General features: G+C 38.8%; 1 protein-coding gene across 1 annotated transcript; it reads right to left on the reverse strand.

Annotated features, from left to right (window-relative positions):
• Positions 1-1,046: 1,046 nt before the first annotated feature.
• LOC145770767 (uncharacterized) lies at positions 1,047-13,781 on the reverse strand. Its single transcript, XM_082582483.1, has 9 exons — positions 13,686-13,781; positions 11,732-11,948; positions 11,057-11,177; positions 8,184-8,312; positions 7,112-7,225; positions 6,871-6,988; positions 6,101-6,197; positions 3,508-3,778; positions 1,047-2,012 (listed from the first exon to the last, which is right to left on the reverse strand). The coding sequence occupies exons 1-9, from the start codon at positions 13,714-13,716 to the stop codon at positions 1,746-1,748; spliced, it is 1,365 nt and encodes a 454-aa protein (XP_082438609.1). The 5' UTR covers positions 13,717-13,781; the 3' UTR covers positions 1,047-1,745.
• Between the last annotated feature and the right edge of the window lie 854 nt (positions 13,782-14,635).

Below are 14,635 nucleotides of genomic sequence, written 5' to 3' on the forward strand. Positions count from 1 at the left end.
GATTTTTCCAAATAGTTTTGTTATGATTTTGTTTTGTATTCCGGTAGCTACCTCCAACGGCTGTGCTTTGAGAACGTGGTTTTAGCAATTACTGAAATTTGTAAAGAATTGTTTGCGTTCCAGTTGGCCTATGACTCAAAACCGATTGAAAAGCCTAACTATAGCCTACATGTTGTGCATCAATTCAGACGTCGCAAAATTTTATCATTTGATGCTATGATCCGTAACTTTGCATTGCAAAAAGTCCAGAAAAGGTTGAATTAAATCAGGGATGTCCAAAGTAAGTTTGAATTAAATCAGGGATGTCCAAAGTCCGGCGCGCGGGCCAACTCCGATCCACGAGACGTTTTGTATGGCCCGTACCTGTTGTTGTACGATGTGTTATTTTTGGCCTGCAGACACACAAAAATCATGTAAATTCAACATGCAGTTTTCAGAAAATTCATTGTGGCTGTTGGCCCGCGAACACTTATTATCAAATCTGCATCGCGTGGGAAAAGTTTGGACACTCCTGAATTAAATGCTTGGTTGAACTATTTTCGTTGCCTGTCGGCCTATTGTGTGTTTACAAAGCTTTCTAGACAAAATAGTTTGCCTCAATGGCATTTTTGCTGCAAATGTAACCCAGTGATTATATATTGATGATTTTTACATTGAACGAAGTTCTTTTCATGCTGAGGAAAGTATGCTAATTTCAGCTTAACACGAACATGCAATGCAATATTTGCTAAAAAATATTATGGGGCCCAATTTTCGTGTTGTTTCCCGACCAGTGCTGATTTCTCTCGGAGGCCCTGCCGATGGCTTAGTATAATGAGAACCTTATCTTCTCATCCCTCGATGCTTGGATTCAAGTATGGGACTCACCTTTACCTTTTACCTCTCAGTGAACTGCGGTATGTAAAACTAATATAATAAGCTGGCTAAACGTTCGAAATTCGAGTACAAATCTCGGCCAGCTAACTGATTGCAAATAAGACGCGATGGTTTTTTAATGGCGAAAATCATAGTCGAGTACATGAGTAGTAAAAACATGATAGGTGGTCTGCGATGTAGATTAACACTGGTTGGTTAGTTTAGAATCTTTATCTTCAGACTGACAAGGCCTTGATAGGTTATTCCTGGTAGTTTCGCATGCTTGTAGACTATGTAGAGGCTCTTGACGCAGGGCCGGTTACCGAGATTGGCAGAGTGAAGTTTTCCGATTGTTGAAGTGTTGTTGCTGGGGAATTATTCCATTTACTAGGTGCCGCTGAATGAAGAGCAGTCCTGAAATGCGTTGCTCAAGTGCACAGCCCGAGAGTCGAACAAGCGCCGCATGATCTTGAGCCGGGCACGTAACCACTGAGCTAACGAGACGGACAACTAAACTGTATGGAACAGGCATAATAATGACCGACCACTCATAAAATGTTATCTGCTCATAAAATGTTGGAAATACACTTATTGGCAGTTAACATTTTAGAAATTTTGTGGGGCATCCCTAGCTACCCTACGTGGCCTTACAGTAAGCACTAAAATTTTCTAACTGGCCTTGGATTATGAAGTTTGACCATTTGTGATATAGTCAATAAGCTGGTGATAGGTCGTTGCAAACATTTCGACTAGAGTAGACTCGGTTAAACAGTTTCTTTGTGTTTTATGGTAATACTGATAGTAGCCTATAAGCTTATTGCACATGAAATACAGTATATTAAAATTTCACTACATCAATAAATTTAATGACAGAAACTGCAAAATGTGAGTTAAATGCATTCTCCGTCCTGACATTTTTGCGTTGATTCACAGCAAGTATAATAGTCTTGCTCGTATTCACAGCAAGGTTGGTCAGAAGGACAAGGATTGTCTTTGCAAGTTAGGGGGTGTGGCTCGGGTATTGGAGGGTCATAGCTGCACAGGCTCCCCTTGCATGACGTTTTGGGGCTTATCGCCGAAACGAAGAGATCTAAAACAGCAGTCTGTTGCATCGGAGCCGAGTAATTGAAAGGACCAGAAAATTCAATTCCAAATACCTAAATAAAACTAGTTAATTAATATATTTCACTTACCAATTGGTTTTAATATCTTACAATTACGGATATTGAATAAACGTTGTTTAGCCAGGAATTAGAACATTTTTATGCGTTAGTCTATTTTCAGAGAAATAATCTGAAGCCACGCTTTTTGAAGGCTCGAAACAAATACTATTCTATATTCGAATGAGTCTACCAAACAATCGGACAAAGACATTTGGAAACATGTTTTCGGTATCACTCTTTGTCTCTTTTGCCTTAAGCAGACTTACGTCCAGTGTTTAAAGATTTAGATTAAGTGGACAGAAAAGTAAGAAAGCCAATTTTCGTGTCCACCTTCAGGGATGCCTTTAGGTTGCCAAAGACACGGCCGTATGTTCTTGAGCGGTATCGAACCGACGACCTTTCGATTGCCATACCAGGGCTCTCACCACTCGGCCATGCAGTCGATTTTTATATAAGATAGCTCTTAGCATTCACCGACCATTAATTTGAACAACTAAGAAAATGTTTAAATTAGATTATTGGATTTGTTTTGTTTACCAAATTTCACTAAATAAGCAGCAAGCTATATTGAAGCTCTTTACAAGCAGGTTTCCATAACTTATTTTTACTTTTTAGAGTAAATTGCGGTAGGCTACACGTTTTGATAGGATGCGCTACAGCAGTGCCGGTCTTTGGGATGTGCAAACCGTGCGATCGCACAGGGCCCGCAAATTAGGGGGCCCGCAATTTACTCAGAAAATGCAGTAATTTTGTCATTTTCAAAGGAAAAATTCAACAAGTGAATTCAGCAAAGGAATTCGCAACAAGAAAACATAGAGACTCAACGAATTCAACCTATTTCGTCGCCTGAATATTTCGCACCCTGAAAAGATCGAGAAAAAAAAACGACATAGCCGAAATCGCTGATCGGAGTTGCCGCAAACATTTCAAAATTTCTCGATCTTTTCAGGGGACGAAATAAGTCGAAACTTAATTTTGTTACACGATTTCAGGGGACGAAATAGGTTGCATCCAGACTCAACATACTGTAGAGACATAGCTTTATTTCCGAAAAATGCCAAAGAAAGCATGATCTTATCCTTTTGCTATGCCACCGGACAGCACCACTTCACAGTAATATTCATACCTAAATTTTTGTTGAACATGCTCTCAGAATGTCCCAAATTCAAAGTAAATTTTCAAAATTTTCTGGGGGAGGCCCCCCAGACCCCCCCGCCGCTGGTTGTCGTCTTTGGCGATCACGCCGCCACCGCCGCCCCTCCCCTTTCAAAGTACCTAGCGACGCCACTGAATTGGATTATTGTCATTGGGGCCCGCAAAAGCATATTCCGCACAGGGCCCGAAAAACCCTAAGACCGGCACTGGCTACAGAATTTCTGTCACAGCCTTATTACCCGTAGCTATATGTAAAGTTGCACGATATGTTTTATTCAATGTACTATCTTGCATATCTTTTTCTCAACAAATTGCAAACTGTAAAAATTCTTACCGGGCCGACCGAATTATCGTATAAAGACCTTCCGTCTTTGTAAACAATCGTGCAATTTTGTGCGGTCGGTTCGCAGCGGTCGTTCTTCCACACAGTGTCACTATTGTGCTGAATGAATTCTTGATAAAGTTTGATATTTTCCATTCCTTCTCTATCTTGGTTCTTAAAAGTGTAATCCATCAAGTATCGGAGGTTTCGTAAAAATATTCCTTTAAACATCTTCGCGTCATTATCACAATTAGGCGAGCAATATTCCACCAAAATTCCATTTCTGTAGATGACAAATTAAGGATTTAAAGGTATATTGCCCGGCTGAAGCGCAGTTGGTTAAGCGACCGATTTTGTGCACCAACAAACCGTAAAATCAAGCGTTGCTGGTTCTGCTCTCACAGTGTGCCCTTGAGAACGCATTTTAAGGACTTCTCTTCATCCAGCGGCACTTAGCGGAGTAAATAATTAATAAATAAGAACACTCCAATACAGCAAATTTTCACTTTGTCAATCTCGCTGACATGTCTTGTGCCAGTGGTTTAACTTCAAGGCCTCTGCAAATAGGCTAGCCTATGCAAAACTATCAAGATTAAGCTTTTAAACAACCTTTCTCAAGCTGAGAATTAATATTTCATCAATTAATCAAACAAGGTTATGTAAGACGAATTTCATGACAACAATCACAATAAAACCAATAAAACATTTGCTGATATGGGAAAGTAGATTTGTCACGGAAAAAAATCATGTACAAATCATTGACACAAAACGCAGGATAGTGGTGTAGCGGACGCGGTAGTTAGCACGCGCGCTCATATGCAGCCGTCCGTGCTGACGGCGACATTCCTGGGCAGAACCGAGATCAGAACTGGCGAGGAATGACCAGGACACGATAGTCTTCTTCACTGCCTATTTCATTGACTAGTTGACAGAATAGTACTTGACCACAAGATAGAATCCTTTAAGACTGCATTGTTTATTAACTTGACTGCTAGTTTCAGAAGAACAGAATCCAAACGTAGCAAAAAGAGAACACCGAACTATTGACAATCCCACTACCGAAATACTAGCATGCTGGCGTGCTACATTAGGAACTTCATCACAACAAAAAGAACTTCAACTTTTGGGAAAAGAAACTTCGTTTACGACTGCATCTTCCAGAGAACAGAATACTGCATATTACATTTCACCATTTAACATTCTTGATTACAAACAGAATAATAGCGAGTCTGAGTTGAATAATCCTCGAATCGTCTCGAACAGTATAGTATAGTTGAATAGCAGTCTAATAATAATAATAATAATGTTATGGTTTTATTTATTGTCGCTCTACAACAGCTAAGGTCTTTTAACGACAGGGCTCATTTTTAATTTATATCAGGTTTTCGATGTTATCACATTATTACCCGACTCGTTCTCACTGCGCTATGCTGGATAGAACACAATCGGTACCGTTTTTAAAGTCTTCGGTTTGACCCGACCTGGAATCGATCTCAGATCTACCAGAGCCGAAGGCGAAACCACTCGGCCACTGAGCTGGTTGAATAGCAGTCTAATAATAATAATAATGTTATGGTTTTATTTATTGTCGCTCTACAACATCTAAGGTCTTTTAGCGACAGGGCTCATTTTTAATTTGTATCAGGTTTACGTTGTTATCACATTATTACCCGACTTATTCTCACTGCGTTATGCAGGATAGAACACAATCGGTACCGTTTTTAAAGTCTTCGGTTTGACCCGACCTGGAATCGATCTCAGATCTACCAGCACCAGAGCCGAAGGCGAAACCACTCGGCCACTGAGCTGGTGAATAGCAGTCTAATAATAATGTTATGGTTTTATTTATTGTCGCTCTACAACAGCTAAGGTCTTTTAGCGACAGGGCTCATTTTTAATTTGTATCAGGTTTACGTTGTTATCACATTATTACCCGACTTATTCTCACTGCGTTATGCAGGATAGAACACAATCGGTACCGTTTTTAAAGTCTTCGGTTTGACCCGACCTGGAATCGATCTCAGATCTACCAGCACCAGAGCCGAAGGCGAAACCACTCGGCCACTGAGCTGGTGAATAGCAGTCTAGTGAAGGATCATAGTTGCAGTTTCTTAAAAAGAACTCTAGTTTAAATTGGAGAGGCACATCCACAGGCATTGCCAATTCTACATGCGATTATCTAACGTAATACAACGGTGGATTCACTAGTCGATGAAATACAGTGGTACTGCGATTCAGGCACAAAGCAAAGATTGATTACAAGACTGCATTCCGAAAGTACGCGGTATTTGTTGATTGGAAAGGAAGATTCTGGAATTCGACATGACGTCACAGTGACGCGCGTTGCGTCAGAGAAAATTAGCTCTCGGGCGCCACAGTGGTATAAACAAGCGGACCGAAAAAGGTCAAAAACAACATCGGTTATTGATGGAGAAACTACCATTGTGAAATAGGATGTTTATCACATCAGCTCAAATGAACAAATTATGATCATATAAAAGTGTTGTAATAAACTGAAGAAATGCTGCAGCTGTTTCTAAACTGTCATCTCTGCCAGCTTTTATCAACAGAGATATTAAACAAAATCTTAGCCTACAAGACCTACATTGTAGAACGCTTTAGAGTTGCCATTGCTACCTTGTGAGCAAGGGGAAGAAACTTTTCAGTCTGATTCAAGGCTTGACCTGCTTCCACTAGCCCGCCTGAAACGTGATATTCCATTGTATTGATCGGTATTTTATAATACTATATTTGGTAACATTTATCATTGTCTCTACAATTTTTTTTTATATAGATTCGACGTCTGCAAACGTAGCTTACCCATGAAAATTGATTTTTTTTTTCTATTTTACGGTTGGATTCAAGGTTTTTGAGACCAAACAAAGATACTTGAAACAAATTTAAAAATATAATTATTCAACAAGAATTTAATTTAAGGCTTACATTAAATTGAGAATTTTAAATGCCATCCGCGAATCGTGTAATTTTAACTCTAGTTAAAAAAAAATTGTATGTTTTTGTTATTTTCATCTTAAACGAGGGGTATCCTAAGTTACTTTTCTTAGTGCAGCAATAAATACTTTTATGTAGCTACAGTAAGTATTTGTTGATATAACTTGATATAGCTATTATTAATACCAGCCTGACCTTTACGGTCTACTTAAAAGTAATGTATTTTTAAAAGGCGTAAAAAATGTTTGGTGATTCCAGTCACACCTAGGCCTACTCCATAAAAACTCTGGATAGTTCTGATATTTAGAGTTTTAGAAATGCTCGGAATAGATTATACTACAGCCTAACTATCTAACAAGGATAGCCTGCCTTCCTGTGCCGTTCGATAAGCCGATAGTCACTTAAAAAAAGTTCATACATTACCTATCATAAGCCCCATATTGTACGTCGGACCAAAGTTCTCATCACTTGTGCAGTTCAAACGCACCCCATCGGCCACCATATGTGTGGTGTTGCAGATTAGCTTGTTGTTCTCTATAAACTGGAAAAAAATTTTTTTTAGAGCAATCCGAGTATTGCAGCATCAACGAAATATGAAATTACTTGAAATCAGACCCACCACATTTCTGATGTTATTAAAATTATTTTAAATATACTAAATTACCTTCCAGGTTTGCTCTACTCTTTCCAGTATCGTGGTGTTTCCTGTCAGTCTGTAAAGCTTCGCACCCAATTGAAGCATTTGAGCGTTTTCGACGTTTTGCTTGGAACCGTGTGTCTTCGTTATTGTTGGAATAGAAAAATAATAGAAAAACAAAGATAAACAAAAAGTAGGTATAAACGTTAAGTCAAAATGCTGACTGAAGAATAAAGAAAAGAACTATGCAAACTAACTGGTCAACAAACTATAAAATGTAATTGTAGATTATTTCCGATTTTAGGCTGCTGTAGACCGATTTTAAAAATAGATAGCCACTTTGATGAGCAGTAAGTAAAAGTAGGCCTACTACACAGGTGCAGGTTTAAATCTGTTTTTGAAAGGCTGCTGTAAACCCAGTAGTTGGTCTCAGATAGGGGCTTGATCTGTGTTTGCTCAATCCCATTTAACGAAACTAACCAGCGGTATTGGGCCGCATGTTCTTACTTAAAGAGCATAATTTTTTCATGTGATTTTTAAAAACAGAAAATAACGCAATATTTATAAGTAAAGACATTACGCATTCAACTGATGAAATAAATTAACGTATTTCATCTATTCAACGAAATATTAATAGAGGTAGGCTATGAGGTGAAATTTGCCTTGTATAGCCTACTATACATATAGTATGAGGAAAGATGGGCCACCTCAGATCAATTTTCAAAATTTTACTCAGATTACACAAAACCAGCATATCAACCTTCGTCAACCGAAAGACAATTACATTCTATTTATTGTCGTGAAAAATAATATTTGGGAACTTTATTTCAAATTTCCAAACCTTGCAACTTATACTTCAATAGAAATTCAGTTTTAATTTGATGAGTTTGGTCAAACACAAAGTGGATGTTTCGAACAAAACACCATTATTGGGCATAAAACTCCCCAAACAAAACGACAAAAGCAAATAAAACTTGTCAATTTAAAAGCGTTAATGTCGGTAACTAAATAATACTGCAAATGCGCTTTAATGTGTAGCGACTTTGAAACGATATAAAAAAGGCAACCTCTGCGAGCTGGGTAACAATTATTTGTTCACCTGATCGAACCAAAAACCGCCATTGCAATCAAGAGAGTTGTCCCATCCGTTTTCCCATATCCAGTCGTATATTTGGTTTGCTTCGTATAAGAAATTCATATAAGACGAATTATCACTGGCACCCAACACCTGAAACAGATCAACCCCAACTTTGTATCAAGCTGTAAACTTGCATTCCATAGTTGTTAAACTGCCAGGATTAATTTAGAAATTCAAAGAAAATGAAGGGGTGTACCAGCAAACATCTATAGAATTGGCCCATGATGCAAGAGAAGGATCCACAGAGGATACAAACTGATATGAATAAATCAACAAGTGAATAAAAAAAAATATCACTCTTAGAAACCATCATCTCAAAACTTCAAGACAACTTTCCACTTTCACTTTACTACGCTGAAGAGATCGGAAGATCGAAACACTTGCCAATGTGCGTAGTCATAGGCGTCATTTCAGGGGTGCGAAGGGTGCTTGAGCACCCCAAAATGAAAATCTGAGGTAACAACATAAATGCGAGAGCACCCCTGGGCCCTGGTTTGCATACAAAATACACCGATTCAAATGGAAATTTGCATTGCTAAATAACGTTTTTTTTTTCTTTCTTGAAAGTCGTTTCACCAAAGCGCAATATTTTCAGTGTTTTACATTTGTGGGTGGCACGCAGCGCCACACATATCAAAGGCAGACATGATTGTACTATTGCGTAACAATTAAGCACAAACACGCGCACTGCGTCAAGAAGTGCTGTTTTCTACTCAAACGTCTACAAAAACATTCTGCAAACGGCGTCAGATGCAATCGTTAGCCGTTTCCCTTCTTCATCATACCGAATGGCAGACTTGCTACTAGAGCTGCTAGAGCAGTGGTTCTCAACGGGGGCGGTACCGCCCCCCAGGGGGCGTTTTGATTTTGTAGGGGGGCGGTATGATTATATCGGCTCAAGGGGGGCGTTTTGATCATTAAGGTGCATTCTGGTTTAACCCATCTACCGCCCAGCGTAACGATTTTGTCAAAGAGCTCGCATCTTCGTGGTAGCATTTCCTACTTAATACCTGGTGGAAAAATGGTTTAGCGGTGTTAATCTGCTACATACCAAACAGCGAAACCCACTTGACATATCCATAAGAGGTGATCTTCGAATGTTTCTCACTGGCTTTACCCCGGATGTGAAGAAACTGGCACTTTCTCACCAAGCCCAAGGTTCACACTGACTACCAGTAGCCTAGGCCTATAGCCTACTGTTTTCATGCTGGCAAATATATATTTGCTTTTCGTTAAATAAAGTCACTAGTCTCTAAAACCCTTACAGCCTGTTTCATCCTAAAAGGGGAATCATCAAAAGAGGAATCATCAAAAATCTATTTGAATAAGGACCTTCTGATAATCCCCCTTTTAGGGTAAAACAGGCTGTAAAGGTTTTAGAGATTGGTAACTAGCCTATGTTTGATGTAATTCGTTCTGCTTGGCTTTTTGCTTGGCATTGAGCACTTTTTGTAGTATTGATAGTAAGTTATTCATTGTTTTATATTTGCTTTTTGTAATTAATCGATTTTGTTGGGGGGTGGGGGGGCGGTAATATTTTGCCAGTTTATGAAGGGGGCGTTGGGCCAAAAAAGGTTGAGAATCACTGTGCTAGAGAATCCCACAATGAAAGAAGCCGATGTTACGAAAGTAAGCAAATTTTATGATGGTGACTGGGAACGCAAGGATTTGCTGCGTGAACGCAAACAGTGGTTCGCTTGTTGCAAACGTGACGGTGATGTTGTGACAGTGAATACGCTAAGTCAGAAATTCATTGCACAGCCGTCAATGGTCGATATAATGCCAAATATATATGCAGCTCTGGTAACTTACATTGTTATGCCGACTTCTTCCTGTGAAGCCGAACGTTCCTTTTCGTTATTACGACGCTTGAAGACCTACCTTCGCAGCACTCAAACGCAACAACGACCGAACAATTTGGCCGTTACAGGTAGTCATCGCGAATTGGCGGAGAAATTAAACATGGAAGAACTTGTCACGGAGTTTGTTTCCAAGACAACGACCCGCAGAAACAAATTTGGATGTGATTAATTTATAGCAAGCCGCATTATAAGGCAGACGTGAACAAATTAAAGTCGAATATATTTCAATATTCAATGTAAGATCACTTTCGCCTCGCATGTAATACTTGTTTTCATTTCTATCTGATCGTTTGACATACCGCTGCAGTCTATTCGATTACACATACGACAAAATTATCTTCTTTTATGTTGATTCGACGTTTCATGACGTAGGCTAAACATGGTTGAATTTACTATTAGATTGAGTCATTTGTTTTAACATTTTCCATCGGTCAGGTTTTCAATTGATTAGCCTATATTGACAATTTTCATAAGATAACTTAGAGCACCCCTAATTTCGTCAAATTTTTTAAAAAAATTACGCCAATGTGCGTAGTTACTTTCAATAATATCTTTTTAGACATTGTTTTTAGACAATATTGTCTTTTTAGGACATTATTGTTAAAGAAAAAATAAAGAGTCAAAAGTCATGGAAATTTCACTTTGTGGGGAATGGGGAGCTACATGTAGCCTACTTGAGAGGCTACTGTTATTTTTTTTAAATTTAGAAACTTTCAGATTTTACCGAACATGACTTTGAAGCCATTGGAAATTCAAAAGGAATTGAAATCAGACACGCAAATACTTTGTAGATCTTGTTTGATATTGAAGCTGTAAATTAAAGTAGCTACAGTAATTTGCAATACAATAGCCTACTCTATCAATGGATTGTAACTGAGTTGTACTGTATTTCCCTGACATCACAGCCAAGTTTCATTATTACACCCTTCTGAGAAAGTTCGAGAAAACTATAGTCATTACTAGTGAAGTTACCTCGTGTATTCTTGCGTAACTCAAACCATACCACGCCATGTCATCAAAAGACGGTTGAGGGTAATACGCTTCCAGTAAGGAGTAAACGTCCCTAACAGAACCAGTAATGACAGACTTGTACCTGAAAATACCAAGTAACCTATTTGAAAACTTATAGTTGCAGGGGTGAGTTCGCTTTGTTGAACCACTAACCAATAAAACTCAGTAAGACAAACGGATTTACTACATGACTTTATTTAGACACAGAAAGAAAAGCCATTAAGCAGATTAGAAAAATTTAAACGTTTTCGGCACAACGTCATCCTTCATCTTCGTTTATGGCGTAACCAGCGGATGAGGATACAACGTTACAATAAAAAAAGTAAAGTTTTTTGTGGTTTGGGTTAGGTGACTCGCACAACATCCAAACAATTTTGCCTCTTTTAATGTAAAATTTTGCATTTTTCTGACTTTGAGGCGCACGTATTCAAGTGCTTAAACCAGTAACGTAGGCACGAGAGGGCTTGCTCCTCCAAAATTTTATCTCCTTCCCAAAACAAAACTTTTTTGTAACATTACAATATTTTAAAACCACTGTAATTCTTGTTGTATGACGTTTCCTGTCCCCAACTGTTGCTTTTGCCCCCTAAAATTTTCTTTCAGCTACGTCACTGGCCTAAACCCGCCATTGCTTACATTGTGTTGTTTCCATAGTGCATGTAATTGGCCAAAGTTTCTAAAGCAGTTCCGTCCTGCCAGAATCCATCAAAGCCATTCCAGGTTTGGTAGCTGAAGAGGCCAGCGATAGGCGACGGATACCAATTGTGCTGCAACGCGTATGCAGTCATGCATGACCTCACTGCATTGATGTCACCACCAAAGTTGGTAGAATTGCAAACAATTGCGATATCAACTGCAAAAACAACGTTAACTGCAATTTCTTTGAATAATAACCAATCTTGGGGGCTGCAATCCATAGGTAATATTTGCTATGTTACATTCAATTGTTAGTAGCTTATATTCTCACATAGCTAACTCATAGAAAAATTGAAGTGTCTTTTTCTGTGGCCTACCAATATCAAGCATTTTAACTCAAACTAAGTTACAATCGAAATGAAAGAAATATGCCAATATATTTTTCATGTCAAATCAATTAATATGAGATGGCTTTTCGGGTAACATTGTGCTTGCAGCCCACAAACCTGGTTCGGCACTTAGCTAAGGTAGATGTTGAAAAACATCTCCTCACGTTCACCTACCTAAACAGTAATAAATTGGATGTGGATCCGAAACTCAGAAGCGGGTCATAACAATACCTTTTGTCATATTTTATTCACTTAACAAGATTTCCATAACAAAGGCTTTATAAGACATAGCTAAACATAAAGTATGCACCTAAACTTTTTATAACCCTCACAACATAACTGAAAAGTGGACAAAGAAAAATGTGAACAAGAGCTTCGCAAACCACGCCAGAAACCAACACGTCGACTGTGCGCACAGCACGCAAGATCAATTAAACCAGGGGTGACGAACCTTTTTGCGGTTGCGGGCCACTTTGTCAATCACACATGAGTTATCGGGCCACACAACTTAGCGCTTGTCAAAATTCCATGACGCCATAGACTGGAATCGACCAAAAATACAAGGTGAAGTTGGTGAATAGGCTTAGTGTTTTCACAACTTTACCTTATGGCTTTCCTATTTTCTAACTTTAAACCCTGAAAGTAAGTGTTTAGGGCAAGAAAATAGCAAAGGATAGGTGTACCAGTGAAGACATAAAACAGCTTTGAGATGTCTTTTGTGTTTAATGCATGAGCGATTGTCAAATTGTTTTGCGGGCCGCACAAAATTCTTTGACGAGCCGCATGTGGCCCGCGGGCCGCAGGTTCGTCACCTCTGAATTAAACAAACAATCAGAAGAGAGAATCAAAAGTTTTACAACACGTTTGTTAATGCGGCCTTTCGTTCAGAACGAAACAAAATCTTTCATGTGGACAGCAAGCTATTATGAAATATTATGGGTTGAGCAGGGCTTTGGAGCCGGAGCCGTAGCCCCGGAGCCGTGCATTTTCAACGGAGCTGGAGCTGGAGCCAATTGTTTGAAAAATAGCTCCGGCTCCGATGCATTTCATAAGATGCTACTACTATTGGCTGAATTCACATAATTTAACAGCAACCCTTAACAAAATTAAGAAATTATTCGCGTAATCAGATGTTGAATTAACGAATATGTTTTGAAACGCATTTCCGCATGACATTTTGATGAAAGTAGGCTACCTTACATTTCATAAAGTTGTGCCATTTGTTAGCAACAGTTGACTGCAGGCAATTTTAAGCTTTAGATATTAAACTGATATGTCGTCATAATTTTAATGAAAGCACTTTTCGGAGCCTAGAGCTGGAGCCGGAGCAGTAGTATCAATAAGCTCCGGAGCAGGAGCTGGAGCTAATTTATGATAAAAGAGAGCTCCAGAGCTGGAACTGGAGCAACTTAACATTTACGCCTATGCTCCAAAGCCCTGGTGTTGAGTCCCCTGCAAAGGCTGCAATACGAGTCTTAACTTTTAGTGTAAAAGAACCGAGTGTGGCTTTATTTTTGATATTGGAGCCTTTTAAGAAAAAAACTGAATTGTTGACCAGCACTTACTTTCGTTTTCTTCTTTCAAAGGCTTTTCCATCGTGTAGTAGTTTTCCACCACATAATATCCACTGGTGTTGACAACAAATACAAAGGCAATACAAGTCAATACAATCCTCATTTGATAAACCATGGTAGGATTATCGTAAATTAGCTTGGGCCTACTTCTTCAGGCTACTTCTTCTTCATTGTAAACTATAAAATTGAAACAGAGTTGGTTTGAATAATCATTCTCAGACTGGGAGAACCCCTGAAGGTTATTACTGGCAGTTTTACATAGCCTACTGTGGGGGTTTTGAATCACTGACGCAGGCCTAGTCACTGAGTTTGACAAAGTTTCCGATTGTCGAAGCTTTGTTGTTTGTAACTTATACTATCCACTGGGTGACGCTGAATGGAGATAAAGTTTCGATTCGAACATAGTTTCTTTCCTAACCATTATGTGATAGTTTACTTTATAGTTATTAAAGTTTTCAGCCACTGGCCGCTTTTCTACTATGGTTTTGCATCATTGTCTTCAAATCTGCAATGTCATGTCCCACTAATCTATTACCACAACTGATCAACAGCTTTACACTAAAAATAAAAAATAATACTATTGAAGCCTAGGGCAGGGCCAAATTAAGCTTTAGCATAAGTTTACTGGACTTGAAAAACAAAAAACCTTCAGCTGCAGTTAGCTATAATTTCCAAAAATAGAACGAACTTTCCACCTAACGCTTGTTAGACCCTGAAACTATCGGACGCTTCCACTAATTGTTTAATGCCCCTTCACAAATACCTGGTTAACAGTAGTTTTTCAATTTGGTCTACATCTGCTACAACATGGTGTAATCATTCAATGCACTTATCTTTACTGTTTTACGTTGGAAAGTTCACAAACAATAGCCATTTAACACTTTTGGTATGATCAAACATGGCATCGGCTTGATGTATCAACAAGGAGAAGACACGAATCA

The sequence above is a fragment of the Aplidium turbinatum genome, chromosome 5, assembly GCF_918807975.1.
Source record: "Aplidium turbinatum chromosome 5, kaAplTurb1.1, whole genome shotgun sequence".
NCBI classification, from domain to species: domain Eukaryota; kingdom Metazoa; phylum Chordata; class Ascidiacea; order Aplousobranchia; family Polyclinidae; genus Aplidium; species Aplidium turbinatum.